Raw genomic sequence first — 20,621 nt, 5'->3', positions numbered from 1 at the left:
ACGAGCATTTGTAAAAACAAAACCATAACTCGAAAAAAGGGACAAGGTCTATCGTCTCTTCGAAAAACGCCTTCCGTACCGAATTACGTAGAAAAACCCCGAGGGAACCATGAAAAAGCAAAGTCTACCGGTGACGATGAGTTACAAGCTCGATGACGAGACCGGACGTCAAGGTCAAGATCAGTCAGTTTACCAACGGCGAGCGTTGCCAAGCGGGGCAGTGTTGGAAGCGGTGTAGCTACCACCACGACCACGACCACCGCCGCGACCACCACCGCGGCCACCCCAGCGGCCGTAACCGCCGTGACCGCCACCGCCGCCGCTGTAGCGTACCATCTCAGCGAGACGGGGGTCAATCTGCTGCTTGGCCTCAGTGAGGATAGTAACCAAGTCACGAGCCTGCTTGGAGTCTGCATTGAAGGAATCATTAGTCATGACAATTAGAGACAGGGGTAGTCGTAAAGAGAAACTCACTTTCAGTGGTGAAGAAGGTAATGGCAGTTCCCTTCGCACCAGCACGACCAGTTCGACCAATACGGTGAATGTAGTCCTCCGAGTTGTTGGGATAGTCATAGTTCAGCACATGAGTGATGTCGCGAACATCTTTAAACAGATTCAGGTTAGCAAACAGAGCATTAGTGAAAATAGCAACGAGGCCTAGGCGCCCTTTTGAGTCATGTGAGACTTGATGCATCACTCTCTCACGGACTCTGTGGTCGAAATCCGTTTGTGGCAAGAGTCCATCGCCTGGGGCAAGATCGCGGTCCTAGAGTAACCTTGGAATGCAGCCTCAGCAAGTCGAAGGGAGAGAAAGCCCATCTCTCGACCAACGAGGTCCAAGAACAGAGATGGAAAACTCAGAACAGAAAGTACGAATCAATCTGCTGCACTGCACTGTAAGTCCAAGGTCCTCATGGTATGAGCACCATTTTCAGGAGACCCGACAGAGCCTGGACGAGTCATGTTATACCAACATGGTTTCTTTTAGAGGAGAGTCAAGCACCGTGCCATTGTCACACGACGTCAATGTAGGTGAGGGAGCTTAGGGAGGAGAATAGGGAGGGGAGGGGGAAAGTTGCGATTCAATCATACCAATACCACGGGAAGCCACATCAGTGGCCACCATGATTGGGCTCTTGCCCGCCTTGAATTCGTTCAAGACCCAATCTCTTTCTTGTTGTTGCTTGTCGCCGTGGATAGCTGGGCTCGTTGTTAGCAAGAGCATTAGGAAATGAGGAACTGATCCAGGAAAGACTTACAAAGTGCGGGCCATCCGTCCTGGCGGAGGAAGCGAGTAATCTCATCAGCAATGCGCTTAGTGCCGGTGAAAATGAGACACTTGTTGCCACGGTTTTCCATGATTTTCTCGAGGTGCTTGATCATCTTGTCGCGCTTCTCAAAGTCGGAAACGACCTCGACAATTTGAGTAATTCTGTGGTTAGCAGACAAGTCCATGGAACCGATGTTCACCTGGATGTAGTCGTTCAGGAAGTCAGTAGCGAGCTGACGGACTTCCTTGGGCCAAGTGGCGGACCACATGCAGGTCTGTCTGTCAGGACGAATCTGAGAAATGATCTTGCGAATCTGAGGTTCGAAACCCATGTCCAGCATGCGGTCAGCTTCGTCAAGAACGAGGTAAGTGACACGGCGGAGGTTGGTCCGGCCAGCTTCCAGCATGTCGATCAGACGACCAGGGGTTGCGATGCAGACTTCGACACCGCGGCTTAGATCACGAATCTGAGGACCCTTGGGAACACCACCGTAGACGCAAGTGTTGCGAATCCGGGAAGACTTTCCGAACTTGCTAATTTCGGTTTGGATCTGAACAGCAAGCTCACGGGTAGGAGCAAGGATGAGAACGATGGGACCATCGCCAGGAGCGAGGAGAGGCTGAGCGTTGATGTGAACGATGGCAGGGAGACAGTAGGTGAGGGTCTTTCCGGAACCAGTTTCGGCGATACCGACGACATCCCGACCAGAAAGAGCCATAGGCCAACCCTGAGACTGAATGGCAGTGGGACGCTCGAAGCCTTCAGCCTTGACCTCACTCAGGACGTACTGGGGGAACCCAGCCTCGTCGAAATTCTCGACGGGACGAGGCACATTGCGTCCCTGTACAGTCATCTCGTGCTTCTTGCGGAACTCCTCAACCTCGCGCTCAGAGCGAGCGGCAACATCGGGATGCTCCTTGTAGAATGACTTTTCGAACTTGGGAAGAGTGTCCAAATCTAGGGATAGCAAGTCAGCACCAAAAGTCAGAACAGTAATCGAAGGTAATCAACTTACCCCAATCTTGCTTCTTCAAGCCAGCGCCCAGGTTCGACATGCGATCACCACCAGCGGCACCTCCACCGCGACCATAGCCACCGCCATAGCCACCGCCGTAGCCACCACCGCCAGAGTAGCCGTTGCCATTTTGATAACCGCCATCGTGACCACCTCTAGAGCTGTATGCATTTGTCAGTCATTAACTGAATCACAGATGTGAAGTTTCCAGATTTCTAGAGATAACTCAAGCCATCATCGACGCCAAACAAAGGTTTTGCAGGGCTATTGTCGCGCAGAACGCTAGCATAGCAACATTGAGTTGGCCAAAGGCGAGCGAGGGAGAACCCCAGCGAGTGATACCCAACCCAGGCCAGGGCAATACATTTCAACAACATATCACTTGCGATATCTCCGGAATCTGATGGATTTTGTCTCAAGAATGATGGAACTTACCGATAAGAATCGCCGCGCGACTCGCGCTGATAACCGCCACCGTAAGAAGACATGGTGTAGTTTTGTGTTATTTTGATGAAACAGAAAACGACGACGATGAAGGTGGAAAGGGTGACAGAAGTAGACTAGAGAGTACCAGAAGTAGGTAACAAGACTACTGAGAGAGAGATGAAGACGGAACAGTGTCCGATTCAGATGAAAAAGAGAGAGGTAAGGGGATAAAAAGAGAGAGAGAGATGGGCGAGGAGGAAAGGAAAAAGATCTCAGCGGCAAGAAAAAGTGGAAATGAGCGGGTTGAAAAGGAAGAGGAAGCGGCGAATAAGGGACTTTCCTGTTGTGGTTAGCGTGGGCAAGACTTTTCCTTTACCGCCTCTTTTGCCACAAATCACGTGAGAGATAACGCCTTCGGTGTTACCTTGGGGTTATCAACAGAAAGGTCTTCGCTAATGCAGGCTCGCTAATGCTACAATTTCCGCCTGTTTAGCAGAGCCACCAACTCCGCAAACCCCGGTAACGAATAGGGATCAGGCATGGGATTTTGCCACTTCTATTGAAGCGACTCAATGATTTTCAAGACGACCAGATTTTGTCGCTCAGTCCAATGTAGTCCGACCTATTACGTCCTTGATCCTGGTATCTGCCCCTATCTGATCAGATAGTGTACTGCATCTACTTTACCTAGATCTGCTGCTTTGTGTAGAGCGGTGCCGAGGCGGATGAAGTGAGATAGTCTCTATGAGAAATAATGATTTTCATACGTCTTCGGGTTCAATGGCGCACCCCTTCAAGAAGCATGGCTTGCACATAACGACATCAGCCTGTTGGACAATAGCATGATGGACTAGTTGTCCCTTGCGGATATCTCCACGATCACGAAGAAGCTGGATATGAAGCGAAGCACGTTCAACGACGGAAGACAATGGCGTGAGGTCAATCAAACATTGACCATATGGATCTGCTCCATGTTTAAGAAGCCGGATGGTCATCTCATCGTCTTCAGTAGCATATCCGGGATAATGATGAGTGAGGAGACTACATTTTCTAGGTTGTACAGCGACTTACCCATGCACTGGAGGTGTCTGCTCGCTTGTCGGTTCATTGATGTCCCATTCGTTTGGAGGAAGATGTCGAGCGTGGGCTTTGATTTATGCTTTATTGCCTCTTAAAGCATAATCTTGGTGCATTGGCAAACCCGCAACGGAATAGTTCGGAGACAACTTCCGGTAGTCTTGTTTCAAGGCTTATAGCATCACTGAGGCAAGGTCACATTTGTTGGATCTAGCATAGCTAGAGACCCATGAGACTAACATCGTTTTAAATCTCCGGAAGTCTTTGGTGGTGCAGACAGCCTTTGGTTCTTCGATTATCTTGACTGGCGTATCACACGCGATACAAAGTAGGCCGGAAACATGCTGTCCTAGTGAGCGGAGGATATACATGCCGAATAGAAGAGGATTTGAGCTGTAGAGAAGAGGGTTGTGGTTGATCGTTGTCTGCGCCCGGAGGTTTCTAGAGGCTGCTGGACTTGATTAAACATCTAGCCTTGCCATTCTATCCTACAGTTTAATAGTCATCTCTATATAAGATTTTCTACGTGCTCAATGAAGTCATATGCGCTCGTGGATGGTCACCCAATCCCATATCCCAGAAGCTGATTTCCAACTCCGTTGCCCGTATGAAGATCTTGATCAGTTCCTCCATCCGACTGGGTGAGACCTGTCGCATGTGTGTCTCCAGTAGTTCTAGAACACTTTTGTCAGCCACATATGCTTAGGTACGATTGCGAAGGAAAGAATTGTATCCCTACCGGAACCCAATCGAACAGCTTCCGTATACTCTTCAGCAACATAATTCTCAATCCACTGCCAATAGCGATTGCCCTCTCGAAGGGTCTCCTTCTCAGTGTACAGTCGCCTGGCAATGGCTCCGTAACCGATGAGACAGGGTGCAAGAGCCATCTGCAGTGCGAGCCAATCCTCCGATTGTCCCACGTCGAGAATGTACCGGCTGTACGCCGTACAGGCTAGATTGAGAGTCAGCAGCAATCAGAGAGGAAGCAGTTGAAACCTTGAATACTCACCAAGGCTTTCAGGGTAACTCTCCATTTCTGCCTTGGACAAGCCAAAGGAGGCACAGTAGTTCAAATGCAGAGCCGTCTCCCGTTCAATATGTAATACGATCTTTGCAGACTAGAATTTTTTTGTCCCGTCAGCGTCGATTATTTCAATGAAAACATGTCCTTGGTGAGCGAACTAACTGCGGCAATAGACGCCATGGATTTTGCTTTATAAGCAGCCAGCGAGTTGCTACGGGCAAAATGAACCTGAAGGAACCAGCAAGTCAGCAAGATGGCTGTCAAAAGTATCAGGAGGTTCTCACCAAGTAGAGATAGTCCTGCACCAGGTATTGCTTAAACCGCTCCACGGGAAGCTTGCCACTGCCCAGGCCGTGGACAAACTCATGCTCTGTAAACTTCTTCCAAATCGGACGGATATCAGGTCGGGCTAGAGCATACTCCAGGAAACGATTGCTGAGGTTGTGTTAGTCACATGGACCAGGGAACTAGAATAGCAGGACCTACGGTGCAAAAGGCAAGGAATACACGGAGTGAAAGTGGTTGATTGGACCACTTCCCTTGCCCATGTCGACACTCGTCTTGATTCCCGCTTCGACAAATCGGACAGCACTGTGAACTGCTCGTTTCATATCCTTCGCAAGGGCCAGATTGGCCGCAATGGCTGACGCCAGAGAGCAGCCCGTGCCATGAGTGTTCTTGGACACGAGGAATTCGGTTTCGAAGAGAGTGGTGTTCTCTCCGTCGTACAGAATATCGATCACTATTGACGCATCCTCAGGGTTCTGAGCCGCCTCGTGGGCTGCTGTAAGAGGTAAATGACCGCCTTTCAAAAGGACAGCCTTGGGACCCAAAGCACGAACTTGCTTTGCGAGTTGAGTGAGCTCGGAGAGGTTCTTCGGTTCTTGTACGTCCAGTCCGGCATCTTTCAGTAAGAGGATCGCCTCAGGGATGTTAGGAGTGAGAATGGTCGTCAGGGGTAGTAGCTTTGTGCGCAGACTCTGAACAGCTGCTTCGGGTAACAGTTGAGACCCGCTCGTAGAGACCATAACCTGTTTATGCGTTCAACCTCAGATACCTTTACTTCGAACAGTTCAACATAATAGAATTACCGGGTCCAAAACCACTGAGGGGATTTGATGCGAAGTCAAAGCCTCAGCGATGACATCAATCGTCTCTTCAGAGGAGAGCATGCCTGCGTCTCAATTAGCTGCAATTGCCGGACAGACGGGTGGGATTCGGAAGGCAGGCGACAGTAACAAAGGAAGAAATATCGATGCATGATACTCATACCTAGTTTGACAACATCTGCTCCCACATCCTCCAACCCAGCATTAATCTGCTTCTTCACAAACCGTGCAGGGACGATGAAAATGTCTTGCACCCCCAAGGTGTTCTGGGCGGTTAACCCCGTCGTCGCTGTCAGAGCATAAACACCATGAGCAGCGAGGACCCTCTGATCAGCTTCTAATCCGCTGATTCATTTCATAGCGTTAGTCGGACATTTACATTCCTTTTTTAGGAAACGATGACATACGCGCCGCCTGAGCTGTCCGAGCCGGCGATGACCAAAACCCGCTTGACGGCCATGGTAGGGATGGCGATATCTCCGAGCTGATCGATTCAGGAACGGCTGATGGAGATAATTGATTCAAAGAGTTTGTCTGAGAATGATTGGATGCGTCGTAGAATGCACGGCACTAAGACGAGAGAAGTGCCGACTGCCACCAGTGGGGAAATTTCCATTGCGGGGCTTTATTCGATAAGAGGCCGATAAGACAGAGCACCCTAAAACAGAAGAACGTCGCTTTGTAGATAACTGGAGCAAGGGAACTTGGTTCGTTCGGAGCCTGATGACTGTACAAGCACAACCAGTCTCAAGCAGCCAGGTTTCTTTTGCACATTATAAAATGCCTTTCATGCATTGGTCAAGCGAAGAAATGCTACCACTCATTATACAAACAGTGAAATCATTACGCTATCCACAGACAGAGCCCAAACCATCCAAATGCCCCTGTATATACAAAATCCAAGAATCCCAGTCAGAGACCGCATGACAGCAAAAATCGTTTATGGAAGCATGAACCGGAAAAGGGCATCCATTTCAACCCATTGTCGGCCGCATTTCTTCAGGTAGCCATCCACCACACCCTTGATGGTGCCGAAGCGAGTGCGATTGAACTCGACCAGCGCTGCGATGCTGTCTTTCTTTTCGCCGCTGGCCTCCTTCTGAGCATTGGCTTTAGCCTTGTCCACATCCCAAAGACCTGCAAAGTAAAGCAACTGGTTGTACATCTGCTTCTCCGAGTACTCATACGTCATACGTCCAAGGCAGCCCTCAGCGCGGCCACGAGGCCCCAGGCACCGGTGTCCATAAACGCTCATTTGGCGAGTTCGGTTGCCGCATGCAGAGTCATCACAAACCAGCCAGCCTTCGTAGTACTTTGACGTTTGAGCACGAATTTGGCTCTCCAATTGTGCAATTATCGTCAGCACGGTGAAAGGTTTTTGACATGCTTGGTTAGGGCAGACAATGCCATTGGCTGTACACATATGAGTCGAGGCCACGAGTCCCTCAAAGATAGACTTCTCTTTGCAAGATCGACAAGTCAGCGTAAGCCGAGCAGCATTCTCGAAACGCACAGAGTCTGGAATCTGGGACTCTAACGGAAAGATATCCGCATTCTGCTGGTTGCTTCCACTGGACGTATTGATCTGATACTTGCGTACATCCAGACCCAGACACTCAGCTAGCCGAACTGCATCAGTTCCCGGAATAGGCGCACAAAGACGCTCAATGGGAGGGAAAATCTGCTTAAGGAGGTAAAATTCAATATCGGGCTTGAGACTGTTGTCGGACTTCATGACATCATGAAGGGTATACGACCGCTTCGCTGGCGGTAACGATGAGGTCTCCGAGTCTCCATTCGTCACAATGTATGAAATGACATCGTTGGGTCGAATTGTCTTGCCACGGGCGAGCTCACGCAGGGCAACTTGTGCGGGAGGCATCGTCTCCTTGTTCGGGTATTCCTCTGGCCGTTTCGACAGTTTCTGTAGAGAGCATTAGCAGTGCAAAAGAGATCGTCAGGGGCTGGAAGCTTACCGTGTAGATCACGTATTTCTGAACTGGAATCTGGTACCCGCGCATTTTGTCGCCTAGGTCTCGAAGGTAGTCGTGAACTCGATTGAGAACCAGCTCTTGGTCTTCACCGGAGAGAATTTCATTAAGAAGTTTCTGAGATACTTCCTTCGACAGGGCACAGTATTCACGACGTCTCATATCCAAACCTTTGACCTCGAGCTTATCCACAAACTTTCCGTCCACCTCGGTCATGTTGACGGCTGCATACTTCTTTTTAGCGTGCAATAACAGGCGACGGAAGATGTTGTCGATATCTATTTCCAGGAGCCGGTATCGTTCGTTGACGGATTTCTTGAACTCCTCGCCAACCTTGAGTGCATCACTGATAGTGTCCATGTTGGTGTTAATCATAACAGAGTCGGTATCACCATAGATGACGCGGAGCTGCTTTGATTCCGCAAGCTCCTTGGTGCTCCTCAGAATCTCACGACCCTTGAAAGTTGTGAGCATGGCCAGAGGACGAGCATAGAAACGACTCTGTGTATAACCCAAACATCCGTACATAGAGTTAGCGGTCAACTTAAAGGCCAATTGTTTGGTATCCCACAACGCAAGCTGTTCAGGTGTTGCGGATTTGGATTTCATCAACTTCTTCACTTCGCGACGGCGACCAACAAGCGTGGCAATGAGTTTAGGAAGAATACCCTGCTCTTGATCCGAGGAAGGAACTTCCGGCACTTTCTCTTCGTTCTCATTTTCAGCCTGACAATCACGTTAGTAGGGTGCGAGTAGGAATTGTCAAGGCAACTGTTGAGTGCTTACCGTGGCGGTCCGGTCCACGGTCGTGAAGCAGATATTGTACTCTTGGATGATGCTCGGATACAAACTGTTGAAGTCCATGACCAAGACAAACTTGTCATAGAGACCCTTTTCGGGCTCGAAGACAAGACCGCCTTTGTATTTGTCCTTCTTCTTCTTGTCGCCGGCATCATCATCGTCGCCATCCTGATTCTTCTCTTCCGCCTTCTGTAGCTTGGACGAGTATTTGTCAGGGCAGATGTATTTGTTTCGGTGAAACTCATGCAGCAAAATGTATTCGTTACGCTCAGCGCGAGTACCACTGAGGGTTCGAGCCCAGGAATTGCCAGCAATATTTGTGAGGACTTTTGTGAGGGACAACATTTGCAGCCGCAACACCAGCGCAGCAATAAAATAGGTGTCCGCATCGCAGTGGTTCACAAAGTTCATGAGACCTTCTTTGGAGGTAGCCCAAGTCTTCAATGCCGCCTCAGTATCCAGTTCCTGCCGTGTATTGCCGTCTCCAAGGTAGAGTTCGCACATTTCTGTTAAGCTCCACGATTGACATTTCATCATGAGAGACTGGCGATGTTAACATATAATCCTCGACTTATTGCCACGAGAATCTTACCTTTCCCATGTCATTCGCTACATCGCACATTAATCTTCCAGCGATCAGGTGCCTTTCAGCAAAGAATCCTCCGCCTTTGTTGAAGCTTTTGGGCCACTCGCCACGCTTTAGACGTCCAATGCGATGCCACCCGGGGGTCTTCTTTTCTTTCAAGCGATTGAGCAGAATGCTGAGGTCGACTTCTTGTAGTTGATGTCCCATAAGGACATCAGGATCCATTTTTTCGAACAATGCCAGGAATTTGCTCAGCAGAAATTGTTCGCTCTTTTCCAGCATGAAAGTGCCTCGTTGCTTGCGCGTCTCAGCCTCGAAATGAAGTGGGTACGAAGAGCCAACTGGTCGCATGACAGTGAATGTCTTGCAAGGGAGTTTCTCTGGAGGAGTAGTGTCTGTGAGCGAGACATTTTCGTAAACACGTGCACTTGCCACCAAAATTTCTTGCTTGTTCTCCTTCACATTGAGCTGAGTCCTGAAAGCAAGACTCATGAGTGTAAGGGGTGGCGGCTCCAGATTCTCCGTGTCAGGCACAGGTGTAATGGAAGCAGGTCTAGCAACCTGGCACTCGAACTTGCACCATGACGCATTGTTGACAGCTGTAAAATCGGCATCCTCAATCTTGAGCCAACATGGACCCATGATGTTTTTCCAAAGCACAAATTGCTCGAAGAGAGAGGTGTTGGTTCCGAAGACATGAGAGAATGTTTCGCCCTTGGTTTCCATCGGTAATGTCGGCTTGTCGTACGGGTAGAGCAACTTCAAGTACTCTGCTTCCTTGGGAATATCGGGCAATTCAAACGCGTACTTGCGTGTGCACGGTTTGATCTTATGCATCCCGACTTTGAGCCTGGACATCATCTCGTCAACCTCTTCATAGACATCTTTCATATCCACCTCCTCATCGGTCACTCGACCATGTTTATATCTGTACTCGCGAGGAAGGAAAAAAAGCTTTCGTAGAATATTGTCGATTTTGACGAAAGCGCTGACATGAGAACCGGTGTGCTTGTTCTTCACCTTGCCAAATAAGCATAAACTGCCGTTGACCTCCGTAAAGTCGAGCCAAAACATGCGCAAACTTCCGTCTTCTTCAATCACATCCTGTGCACGAAGCTTACCGAAAGTCCGTGATTCCGTTGCTGGACTGCTAAGGACGTTCAGTTTACTCCGGACGTCGTTCCAAGAAGCATTCAGAACGTCCACAGGGGCTTTTGCGGGAGAAGAGTTGGTAGGAGTGGTATAATTCTCTTTCTTTATCTTCGGAGGCGGACGGCTTCCAGCCATGTTAACACTTGTCATTTTGGCTTCACTTTGTCCTGTTGCCGGAGCAATCTCCATGAGATCATTGTCCTCTTCATCAGATTCCTCCTTCTTCACGTTGATGTTCGACTTCCTCTCAACTACTTTGCTGATGGGGGAAGATGGCATAGGATCACTCATGGCCACATCGCCGTCATCCATTGTAGGGAGGGGTCCGTCGTCGTCTTCGAATTCGAGGTCCGGTGCTTGGTTAACAGGCGAGACCGGCTCGCTGTTCTCGTCCTTTCTGCTGATCCTCTCATTTCGTGGCTTCGAGACTAACGGAGGCGAAAGAATGCGGACTTTGCGTCGAGTTTCCGACTTGATCACATTCTGTGTAGGAATATGGTTCGCAACGACATTGGTATCGACTTCTCCGAGCAGATCTGCCATGAAAGCTTCGTCTTCTGCCGTGACAACGGGCTATTCTCATTAGAAATAACGCTAATCATCGTGCAAGTAAATAAGACTCACTTTCGGCTTCGGAGCAGACGCAGCAGGTCCAGTGTTGAAGTATTTTGAGATGCCATTGTTGATTTTCTCTTTTCTCTGCTTCTCCTCTTCCCGTTTCCTTTTGGCAGCTTTGCTGCGCCCTGGTAACTCGCCATCGTCGCTTTCGCTGTTGTAGTCCGCTACTCGTTCATTCCATACTTCCCGTCCATCATCCGCGTATCCTTCACCGTTGTCGTCGACCACGAAATCATCCTGATCCAGCCGGTTACGGATAATTTTCTTGTAACCTTCGTCATCGACCTCTTCGTAGATGTCGTCTTGCTCTTCAATCTCGTATGTCGATAGACGTTTCTTTCCTGCTGCACGAAGAGCTCGCAGCTCTGCCAACTTCGCGCGTGCGGCAGACATGGCGCGATTATCTCGGTTGACCTATCGATAGATGGTCATCAATGACTTCGCCGGTGGTGACTGGGTTCTGCAATTATCCAGTAATTGAATCTTGAATAGTGTGGACTGGGGGAGGGATGGCAGTCCATGCGGGCTATCGCGCAAGGAAATGACGACGCGTTTGGGACGCGGGTTGGACGCGCCTCCGCCAATCCCCATTCGGTTAAAGTGGGGGTACGACTCCCACGATAAGAGGATCATCCGAATTAAAACATTCGAGCTGATCGGGTTGTAAATTCGGAAAGATCATGGCTGAAGGCTAGGTTTTGAGTAATACATGAATTTCAGACTCTGCGACACGGAGATTGCTCTACAAAAAACCGACAACTATCTCTACATTTTGGGCATATCGAAAATATGAGCCCAAGGTAACTCTAGCTCCTAAGCTGGCTCGTTCAAGATGTATTCTCGTCAATCAGTCTGACATCCCTTCCGTGTCGGTGTCGCTGAATTCTTCTGTACCACGCACGTCAGCAGCTAGCATCGTCTATCAGGCTGAGATCTGGCGCTCACCCTGTGCAAGACCGAAGTCAAAGGTCCCATCAAGCTTGTGTTTCAAAATGTCGCGGATTAAGCTCTGTGCTTCCTCTGTGAGACTTGTTATTGAGTTCAAAATCGTGAGACTCATTCCTGTGTTACCGGGCCCCAATTGCGCGATGAAATCGAGTATACCCTGAGCCGTGAACTCGCTGAGCGCATGGATGGCCAGACTTCGTAGCTTTGGAAGGCATAAAAATGCATTCCATACGTCATCATTGAAGAGGTCACCTCCGATCCACAATTTCTCCAAATGGGGAAGATATGGTGTGAGTGATATGAGATGATCAGGTGTGAAATAATCGGAAATATCCTTGAGCTCAAGTTCATGCAGATTGTGTAGCTGGCAAATGGCTTGGACAAGCAACTCATTATCTTCGGGGATCTCGGACCCTTCACCTCGGAGACTGAGACGTCGCAGTGAATCTTGAGATGCCAAAGCTCTGTGGAACCGACGAGAGCCAACCATTGTATACCCAGTCAGAGACAAACTCAGTAGCTTAATGTCCTCGGCAACCAGGACACGAGCCAGTAGAAACGTGTCATCGACAAATCTTCTAAGCTCCAGGTGTCGCAGTGCCTTGCAGCTACCAATCCAATCGGCAACTCGATTGACTGTGGAATAAAAGTCTTCGTTCCGCGCTGCTGGTATTGAATCGGTCAACACAAGCACCTCCAGCACTGGCGGCGCGGTTAATGAAAGCAACTCTGCAATTGCTTCGATCCCAAGGCTTGTCAATTTCAGCTCTTTTAGTGATTTCAACTGCGTGCCGATAGCTCTTATCGAGCGTGGCCCTAAGTGACAAGAGCTCAGCATCTCGAAATACTCAAGACTGTGAGGCTGGAGTCCGTGGAGAAACTCCTCAGCATCAATCTCCGAATTTCGGCCTTGTTCGTCGATCCTGGCCGACTCAGTGAATATACTGCTTTGCCGAACACTAACACTCTGGTATCTTACCATCGATATATCGTGATTTGCTTGAAATCAGGGCAGTAGGTTCGGATTTTGTCACCGGCATGGTCAGTTAGGGAAACTCCAGACCAGATAGTCAGATTCTGTAACAATGGCAGTTTCCCCAGCCACTCGGCTAGTAGTGAAGGTCTGACTAGAAGTAGTCGAGACGTCAAACTTGCTTCTGGAACAGAGGCCCCGTTCCGCTAGATATTTCGGATTTCCCACTTACTGTCGCAGGACATTCCGCGTATCGAGGTAGTTCTTTTGATAATAGCTTTGATCTTCTCAGCTTTTAGAAGGACAACCATGAATGGGGTTGCATATCCAAGGGAGTCTGGACACGGTACATCCGGGAGAAGACTGACCAGTACCGATCTTGGATAAGATCCAATCATTGTCAGGCAGATTCCGCTGTGAGCGAAGACGTTTATTTCCCTTGAGCTCATAATCGTGAGACACAAGGTCCCGAAGTTCGGGAGTAAAGAACTCGCTACATCTTGTCAAATACAGTTCCCGCAAGTCTCGCCAGGACATACTCTTTAATCTTCCCGGTGAACGAACTATGGCTGAGGAGATTCGATAAATCGTTGAGATCCAAGTACCGGATGTAACTGTAGTACGGAAGATAGGTTTGATCAAGAGCAGAAAGCACGATAGAGCGCCACATAGTGGCCCATTTTCGTCGAGTATGTGTCGAGTCCAGGCTGCCAAGTTCAGTCCCGCCGCCTCTGACAGGAGAGAGTTCGTGTGATCTGTATTCACACGGTCAGAAAATCTGTAGAGGACAATAACATAGAACATATGGACCTACTTATATATAGTGGTGACAGCTTGCTCAGTAAAACATTTCGCAGACACAGCACACTGGAATAGGCTGTTGAAGTCCCTCTCTTGTCCCAGGATCTCGACGATGAGGTAGATAATGTCACCAGGCAACCTTGAGGCCATACTCATGGCGGATTTTCAACCGTCTCCGTCGAAACTGCGGAGAATAACGCTGATTAGACGCAACATACAAACAGATTGCTCAAAACTGAAGACTTGCCTGCTGTTGATGCTGCCCTGGATTGCGGTCGAGTAAGCCTTACTTCCAGGCCCAGATTATGTAAGCTCGCGTCGTGACTTGGAGCGCTTGAACGAATCGATGAGGAGGAACGATAAACATCATCAGGTATTATGGGGTTTCAGCAATAGGATGATGACATTTTGATAACACTAGAATCTCGCGTCTTGATCCCTCTAAAGACGGACATGACATCGCTATTTTTCTCCCTCAACCCAGAGGCATTAGGGCGGATGCATGATGCCCTTTTATGTCTGGCCAAATTCAGTGAGACGGTCTCTATAGAGGCCGAATCAAGTTTAGTGAGATCATACTGAACTATCTGAAATTCAATGAGTGTCACGATGACTGACGAAATGGTAGCTTCGACTAAGCGTCATCAACTCCAGCAAGACCGCCTATGCTGCATTTGTCCTCGACGGAGCAAGTTTCTTCACAACTTACTCATTCAGTCATAATGGTCAGAGCGAAAATGTCCGCTTGGACAGATTCTGCTGTCAAATCTATCTCAAAGTCAGAATCGCCCAGAACCGAGCATTGAGTGACGAGGCTGATTAAGAAAGGCTTTGCTGTCCATCTTCAAAGGGAGAACCACTGGACGAGATAAGGACACAGCGGTCGAGAGGTGCGAGTTTGAACTCAACGAAGATCCTGGCGAGACAGAATGCAGGCTCGTCATTAGAATGATCTGTGGGCTGGGTGCGTCTTTGCAATCTATCTCCGTCACTCAGGGGTCCAAAGTACTTATTTTTTCTTGACTTGGCAGGAGTCATCAGGACTTACAGGCTCACTTATGAACCGACTACAGCTCAGCATGCCATCTTCGACAGGTCTAGCGCAACTAATAAATGGAGCATTGAGCCCAGGTTTTTGAGAGAAATTACCGACCACTTTAGTCCGTCAGCAGAGCAACTGGATATCTACTCCGATGGTGGCAAGGCCATCTTTACAAGCTTCACGACGAAGATCACTGATGGTCAAGGTCTGCGCCATTGAGTAGCTCTGTTGGTCAACTGGAACTGACTAGTTCGCTTGCAGAGATTCTCAAACAACCAGTACACACCTCCGTGGCTATCGATAAAAGAGACTTTGAGGCTTTTTCGGCTGAAGATGAACTTCATATTGCCATTACTCTGAAGGACTTCAAAGCGATTATAACCCATGCAGAGACAACAGGCGTGCTGATCACAGCTCGGTACGCTCGCCCATGTAGACCACTGCAGCTTGCATATGACTTCGAGGGGGTTAGGACCGAATTCACCTTGATGACGACAGGCGAAGATGATAGTGAGAACTTCCCATCATCACGAGCAGCCGTTCCCGAGCTGTCCGCAAGACAAACGCCCGCGCCGGTGCACGTCTCTCAGAACAATGCTGCGTCGAATAGGGAACAGATGCCACCTCCTCGCAGTCGATCAATTCGGCCGCTGACTGGGACAACCGACCGCGTCAAGGAGACTAATGTTGTGAGTCAGCAGCCACCGCCACCGTCAATTCACTTTGACAGTCTGTTTGTCCCAGCGGATGATGACAGGCAGTGGGATGTGCCGAATGAGGAGGAGGAGACTATGGCTGAGGACACGCTTGGCTGGGACGCTACAGCTGATCAGGTAAGGACTCCAAGGTGTCTTGTGGAAGGTAATTATTGATCGTGCTCTTCAGGAAACTTTCAACGCAAGCCTTGGGCCTCGCTTGCGAGACACTGAACCCGTTCTGCCACATGGCTCAAACCAGCAAGGGCCTCAGGAAGAAATGGGCATTCCTCCAACACAACGCATTTCACAGGTTGGTCGACGCCTCTTGTCAAAGGACGAGCTAACAATCAGCAGGTTCGTGGACTCGGCCTCTTCGATTAGATTGTTGATGTCCATTATCGTCAATTTAAAGTCCAGCGGGTGGATCGTACGGGATCCAGTCCGCAAGTTGACTCAACCAGTCATTAAATTTCCTGGCTTTTGCTAGTTGCAGGGTGGTCATGATGTTATAATCCAGCTTGTTGCACAGCCTGCAGCAATGCCGACAACCTTAGAGCCATGAAGCGTCGCAAGCGGAACTTGCTTGTACGTTCCATTCACGTTACCTTGCGCGTCGATATCAGGGCCACAGTTGCCATGTTCGCCCCACCCAAATGCCGCAACAGTGTGCTCATCAACAAGTGCGAGAACATGTTCACTTCCCACAGCCAGTTTCTGAGACCGAGGCAGGTCCGGAGGAGGAAGCTGGCCTCGATCATTCCGTCCCCAGGCGATGACAGAAAAGTCGTTCTGATGTACATAAACACCATGCCAACTGGCTGCTATACCTCGGTAGTCTGTCAACGATTGGGATGCAGGAGCATCAGACAGTATATTCCACTTATTATCGCATGAGCCAATAATGGCATATTCCCCTGCGGCCTTGTTGCCCGAAATTACTGTAAACTCGCGCCCACATACCGCACCCTTGGCTTGAAAGGGAATCCCTTCCACTTTTGTAGGACACCATACAATCTTCATTCCCCTGGCTGATTCCCCAAGTTGACCCTTCCTTGCTCCTCCCCAGCCATAAACCTCCCCATTCGACAACACCACAACGGTATGCCCCATGCCACTGGCAATCGACACAACTTTTGTTCCTCGAGGAGGAAAATCAGGGATCTTTGTCGGCTCGACGGCCTTCGTACATCCTTGTCCAAGTCCTAGCTCTCCTTTCGCTCCTGAACCAATTACAAATATACTGTCCGCCTCACCAGACGGGTCCTCAGATCTAGCAACCAGGAACGTCCCCTCCCAGGTCGCCGACACGTGCTTGAACGTATCATAGCAAGTACCATCATCTCCACTTTTGACAATCACGCGCTTGAACATCTGCAGCGTCGCTGTTGCGAGATTATGTGCGCATCTGCCATCCTCGTTACAGCCGGCGACATATACCGATCCGCCTTCATACAAGATCAGGCTATGATTTCCTCCGGCAACGATACGGGAGATATTCTTCGCCTGTGTGCCATCTCCCTCTTCAGAAGATGTCTGGCCTTCTTCAAACAGGCATCTTGTAGGGAGCGAGACATCTTCATCATGTCCGATGCCCAGTTGGCCCGAGCCGTTCGAGCCAAATGCAAAAAGCGGCATGCTAGATGGCTAATTTGACGACAGTGGCTCAATATCGCATTCGCTTAAGTGTGTAATTGGCGACAGTATCATGGAGTAGTTGAAGTCCAGATCTCGATGGGCGTACTCCGTCAGTGTAAACAGCAATCAAACCCACCGCCTCCTTGAGCGCTTACTATTAACGCACTAGTCCTTCTTTCCGGCTGGCAGAATTCGTCGACTAATGGGGTAGATCACGTATTTTCCGGTTTGGAAATTACCTAGGTATGATTGTTGAAGCTTCCGCAAGTCTACCACACGATCATCATCACTACTATAGAACAAGACCGACAAGAGAATTGATCACTACCTTGGAAAATATATGTATCATGAAGTGAAAAGAGTCGCTAGAAATTCATTGCCCAAGAGGGTTTCTAGACGGGAATTTAGATCTATTCACAGTGGATAACCAGTCCAATCATCTAGACATTGAACAGGAAATGAGGGTATGAGAACATTAATCCAACAGTGCCAAGCAACAATCACGCGAGAGGGTATGTACCAGTTGAAGAAAACAAGGTCTTTTTCCCAAAACAGGAGGGATGGAGAAAAGACCCTTCCTCAAAAAAAGAAAGTAAATGGAATATACAAGTTGAATTATTTTCAGAGAAGTGAAATTTGTGGTGGCGCTCTACTGTTGTGTCTTCTCATTGAAAGAATCAGTAGAGTCACCTCCTTGCGCAGCAGGGGGCAGGGCGAAGTTATCAGACTTGGCGGGCTTTTCCTCCATACCCCGGAACATGGGGCTGGTCCGGTGGAAGTAAGAGTGGACGTGACCCTCAAGCAGAGACTCGTCGGTGTCGAACGCGAGATCCTCTACCTTGTCGTTCTCAGAAGCCTTGCGGGCCATTGCTGCCTCCCACTCGGCACGGAATTCCTCGACCTTCTGCTTGTAGTCGAGTTCGGCATCGTAGTACTTGCCCTTTCCGCGAAGACGCTCCCAGACGGACAAATGCTTGGAATGAACAGCAGGGCCATGGTACTCGTGTTCACGACCAGAGCGGATGAAAGCCCAGCGACGCTCCTGCTCCTTCAGGTCAAGACCAGTGGTATCGGGAAGGAAAAGGTAGGTCAGGACCACACCCGCCAGACCGAACCAAGGTACAACGTAGAACTTCGTCTGGGTGTCGATATAGTTGTACAGGATGGATGCCAACAGAGCACCTAGCTTACCAGCGGCAGCAGACAGGCCGTGAGCTGTGGCACGAATTGGTGTAGGGAAAACCTCCGCAGCGACCAAGAAGGTGACCGAGTTGGGACCGAACTGGTTGAAGAAGGAACTGAGGAAGTACATGGCCTGGAAAGCCTTGATGTGCGCCGGCTCTCTGTAGTATTGGAAATGGAAAGCGGGAATGATGAAGAGGATGAAGTCCATCATGAAACCGACGATTTGCATCCATTTACGCCCGTAAAGTTTGTTGTCGATAAGGAAGGAGGCAAGATAGTAACCAGCCAGCGACACGCCGACGTTGACCAGATTCCAGAGCCAGGTGGGCATAATCGATGTAGTCTCGGGGCTGATAACCTTGATGAACTCACTCTGGAAGAGCTTGTTACCGTAGAAGAAGACATCGTTGGCGAACCATCCACCAGCGGTAGCCACGATACGGAAACCAAAGTGACTGAAGGCCAGCTTCAGAGAGGTCACATCGTAGCCGGTAACCGAAGCCTTCTTCTTAGCGGCCGCGAGCTGCTTGCTAGCCGCCTTCATGTGGTAGGTACGGTAGTAGACCAGCCACAGGGTACCAACAGCAGGGATGGCGAAAGAAATACGGTAAGTCCACTGCGCGGCGACGCTGGAGTAGGGAGGATTGCCACTTCCATGATGGAAGCAGAGCAGCAAGATAATGAGGATGACCTGGTTGAAGAACTGACCCCAACCCTGCATCAAGAAAGCGCTAGTGACCTTTCGACCACGGTGCAGACGATCCTCCTTGGTGGAAACCTTTCCAGAGCCAACGGCATTTTCCATACCGCTGGTGGCAGTCATCGGGTACTCACCACCTATTATTGCAAGTCAGACAACATGCACCTGGAGGAAGAAAACCGAGAGAAATAGGAAGACTTACCAACACCAATACCGTAGATGAACAGAGACCAAGCATAGCAGATTACCCAGCCATTCTGGTTAACACCCCAGGCGGCGACGAGCATAACCAGACCGAGAAGCATAATAGTGGCATCTTGAATAAGGCCCCAGCGACGGCCAATCCTGATAGCCCAATTAGCATGGCTTTCCACCGATAATATTGAGGATAGAGATATCCTACCAGTCACCCAGAACTCCGACCAGAACCTGACCAACAATGATACCGACAATCTCCAGGTACTCAACGGCGTTGATCCATTGAGGGTTGCAAATCTTGTGGTCCTTCCAACACGACTTGAAGGCGGCTTGGAAGAGTGGCTTGACGTTTCCGATCGAAAAGAGCACATAACTAATCGGAGAAGACACCGAGATGTTAGCATTTGATCCTTCCCCGCAGATCTGTCTGCTTTGACAAGGCGGAGCGCTTACCCTTCCAGACCAAGACCAGCACCAGGAAGCACCATGTTCCGGAAATAGTAAGCCACAGGTGACAGAGGGTCCTTCTTGGTCATATCCCAGATGCCCTTGAGCTCACGCTTGGCTTCCTTGGCATCGTATGAACCAACGAACTTGATCTTCTTCACCAGGGGAAGATCCGCCCAGTAGACACCATCCGGCGTGTAGCTGTCATCTGGACGAATGAGAGCATCGAAGGCGCCCTTCTCATGAACATCCATGTCCTCCAAAGGATCATGGGTTCCCGTCATATCGGGCCCATGAGGAGCACGTGGGCCAAAGTCAGCCATTCTTTCGTCGAGTTGCTGAAGGATAAGAGATCCGAGACCCTGACGGAGAGCTTGGCCTTCACGACAACAAATCGTGGCAGACGCTTAGAACGTCCTTGTAGGACTAAAGGTGATTGCGAGGCGGTTGCACAATGCAAGCCAAGTCGAACGGGCTTGATGAAATCTTATATGCGGGCGGCTGATGGTAGGGGAAAAATTTCTGGGCAAAAGGCAGACGACGGCCAGCACGAGAGGTCGCCCCCGACACATGCGCAATTCGCGTTTTGTGATAAGTCGACAAAAGGTCTGGGCAGATCCAGAGTAGTGGCGGGTTCCACGGCAGCCTGCACTCGAAGTCGTCGAGAGGCAATCAACCATCAGACAACTCCATAGCGTCCCGAGCTAGAAAGAGGGACCACTCCGGCCTCGAAAGTTTGTTAGAATGGCCAAACTCATCTTAGCTGGAGGGTCCCTCCGGCGAGGGCCATTGGGATTGGCTGCCTCTCTCTTTACTGTCCGAATTCATACCATAATTGGTCGAAAATTCCACTTTGATTTTTATTTTATTTTCCGTGTTTAACAATAACTCCGTAAGCTAATTTGAAAGTCAGCAGCGGAA

The 20,621-nt window shown here is 49.6% G+C and overlaps 7 protein-coding genes across 7 annotated transcripts; 1 reads left to right on the top strand and 6 right to left on the bottom strand.

The window, feature by feature from the left end:
* Positions 1 to 189: 189 nt before the first annotated feature.
* On the bottom strand, positions 190 to 2,774 carry P174DRAFT_363402 (DEAD-box ATP-dependent RNA helicase DBP2; the record flags this gene model as incomplete). The annotated part of the gene is made up of 6 exons (XM_024821918.1): positions 190 to 410; positions 475 to 657; positions 1,093 to 1,200; positions 1,260 to 2,228; positions 2,287 to 2,441; positions 2,722 to 2,774. The coding sequence occupies 6 exons, from the start codon at positions 2,772 to 2,774 to the stop codon at positions 190 to 192; spliced, it is 1,689 nt and encodes a 562-aa protein (XP_024687478.1).
* A 1,150-nt stretch (positions 2,775 to 3,924) lies between these two features.
* On the bottom strand, positions 3,925 to 6,385 carry P174DRAFT_468065 (putative thiamine biosynthesis protein (Thi-4); the record flags this gene model as incomplete). Its single annotated transcript, XM_024830558.1, has 9 exons — positions 3,925 to 4,490; positions 4,529 to 4,744; positions 4,802 to 4,901; positions 4,979 to 5,044; positions 5,101 to 5,251; positions 5,303 to 5,847; positions 5,908 to 5,990; positions 6,089 to 6,270; positions 6,333 to 6,385. 9 exons carry the CDS (start codon positions 6,383 to 6,385, stop codon positions 4,312 to 4,314), a joined length of 1,575 nt encoding a protein of 524 aa, XP_024687477.1. The 3' UTR covers positions 3,925 to 4,311.
* Positions 6,386 to 6,707: 322 nt separating this feature from the next.
* P174DRAFT_447451 (DNA-directed DNA polymerase alpha catalytic subunit POL1) lies at positions 6,708 to 11,560 on the bottom strand. The gene is made up of 5 exons (XM_024828664.1): positions 11,080 to 11,560; positions 9,310 to 11,028; positions 8,703 to 9,260; positions 7,902 to 8,642; positions 6,708 to 7,849 (listed from the first exon to the last, which is right to left on the bottom strand). The coding sequence occupies exons 1-5, from the start codon at positions 11,464 to 11,466 to the stop codon at positions 6,866 to 6,868; spliced, it is 4,389 nt and encodes a 1,462-aa protein (XP_024687476.1). The 5' UTR covers positions 11,467 to 11,560; the 3' UTR covers positions 6,708 to 6,865.
* A 195-nt stretch (positions 11,561 to 11,755) lies between these two features.
* On the bottom strand, positions 11,756 to 14,038 carry P174DRAFT_500471 (uncharacterized protein). The gene is made up of 7 exons (XM_024830973.1): positions 13,809 to 14,038; positions 13,534 to 13,749; positions 13,363 to 13,487; positions 13,227 to 13,331; positions 13,001 to 13,148; positions 12,019 to 12,944; positions 11,756 to 11,961 (listed from the first exon to the last, which is right to left on the bottom strand). The coding sequence occupies exons 1-7, from the start codon at positions 13,949 to 13,951 to the stop codon at positions 11,921 to 11,923; spliced, it is 1,704 nt and encodes a 567-aa protein (XP_024687475.1). The 5' UTR covers positions 13,952 to 14,038; the 3' UTR covers positions 11,756 to 11,920.
* A 210-nt stretch (positions 14,039 to 14,248) lies between these two features.
* P174DRAFT_416585 (putative DNA repair protein rad9) lies at positions 14,249 to 15,916 on the top strand (the record flags this gene model as incomplete). Its single annotated transcript, XM_024824514.1, has 7 exons — positions 14,249 to 14,362; positions 14,424 to 14,573; positions 14,624 to 14,759; positions 14,827 to 15,042; positions 15,099 to 15,670; positions 15,723 to 15,845; positions 15,890 to 15,916. The coding sequence occupies 7 exons, from the start codon at positions 14,249 to 14,251 to the stop codon at positions 15,914 to 15,916; spliced, it is 1,338 nt and encodes a 445-aa protein (XP_024687474.1).
* P174DRAFT_32333 (RCC1 domain-containing protein) lies at positions 15,872 to 17,416 on the bottom strand. The gene is made up of 2 exons (XM_024821655.1): positions 17,326 to 17,416; positions 15,872 to 17,275 (listed from the first exon to the last, which is right to left on the bottom strand). Exon 2 carries the CDS (start codon positions 17,168 to 17,170, stop codon positions 16,034 to 16,036), a length of 1,137 nt encoding a protein of 378 aa, XP_024687473.1. The 5' UTR covers positions 17,171 to 17,275; positions 17,326 to 17,416; the 3' UTR covers positions 15,872 to 16,033.
* A 114-nt stretch (positions 17,417 to 17,530) lies between these two features.
* On the bottom strand, positions 17,531 to 20,345 carry P174DRAFT_437312 (putative MFS phosphate transporter). The gene is made up of 4 exons (XM_024826263.1): positions 19,707 to 20,345; positions 19,459 to 19,626; positions 19,258 to 19,400; positions 17,531 to 19,192 (listed from the first exon to the last, which is right to left on the bottom strand). Exons 1-4 carry the CDS (start codon positions 20,021 to 20,023, stop codon positions 17,820 to 17,822), a joined length of 2,001 nt encoding a protein of 666 aa, XP_024687472.1. The 5' UTR covers positions 20,024 to 20,345; the 3' UTR covers positions 17,531 to 17,819.
* Between the last annotated feature and the right edge of the window lie 276 nt (positions 20,346 to 20,621).

This window comes from Aspergillus novofumigatus, assembly GCF_002847465.1.
Source record: "Aspergillus novofumigatus IBT 16806 chromosome Unknown P174scaffold_1, whole genome shotgun sequence".
NCBI lineage: Eukaryota > Fungi > Ascomycota > Eurotiomycetes > Eurotiales > Aspergillaceae > Aspergillus > Aspergillus novofumigatus.
The sequence above is the reverse complement of the archived record's forward strand: the minus strand, read 5'-3'. Positions and strand labels throughout refer to the sequence as shown.

Excerpts from the sequence above, each read along its gene's own strand:
- P174DRAFT_437312 (XM_024826263.1), bottom strand. The coding sequence starts at position 20,023 with ATGGCTGACTTTGGCCCACGTGCTCCTCATGGGCCCGATATGACGGGA. Across the intron at positions 19,627-19,706 it reads GCTGGTCTTGGTCTGGAAGG|TTATGTGCTCTTTTCGATCG; the intron begins GTAAGCGCTCCG and ends TTCTCCGATTAG. Across the intron at positions 19,401-19,458 it reads GTCGGAGTTCTGGGTGACTG|GATTGGCCGTCGCTGGGGCC; the intron begins GTAGGATATCTC and ends TTGGGCTATCAG.
- P174DRAFT_447451 (XM_024828664.1), bottom strand. The coding sequence starts at position 11,466 with ATGTCTGCCGCACGCGCGAAGTTGGCAGAGCTGCGAGCTCTTCGTGCA. Across the intron at positions 11,029-11,079 it reads CGTCTGCTCCGAAGCCGAAA|CCCGTTGTCACGGCAGAAGA; the intron begins GTGAGTCTTATT and ends TAATGAGAATAG. Across the intron at positions 9,261-9,309 it reads TAGCGAATGACATGGGAAAG|TCTCTCATGATGAAATGTCA; the intron begins GTAAGATTCTCG and ends TAACATCGCCAG.
- P174DRAFT_500471 (XM_024830973.1), bottom strand. The coding sequence starts at position 13,951 with ATGAGTATGGCCTCAAGGTTGCCTGGTGACATTATCTACCTCATCGTC. Across the intron at positions 13,488-13,533 it reads TTCACCGGGAAGATTAAAGA|CGAGTTCTTTACTCCCGAAC; the intron begins GTATGTCCTGGC and ends GACAAGATGTAG. Across the intron at positions 12,945-13,000 it reads CAAATCACGATATATCGATG|GATCGACGAACAAGGCCGAA; the intron begins GTAAGATACCAG and ends TGAGTCGGCCAG.
- P174DRAFT_32333 (XM_024821655.1), bottom strand. The coding sequence starts at position 17,170 with ATGCCGCTTTTTGCATTTGGCTCGAACGGCTCGGGCCAACTGGGCATC.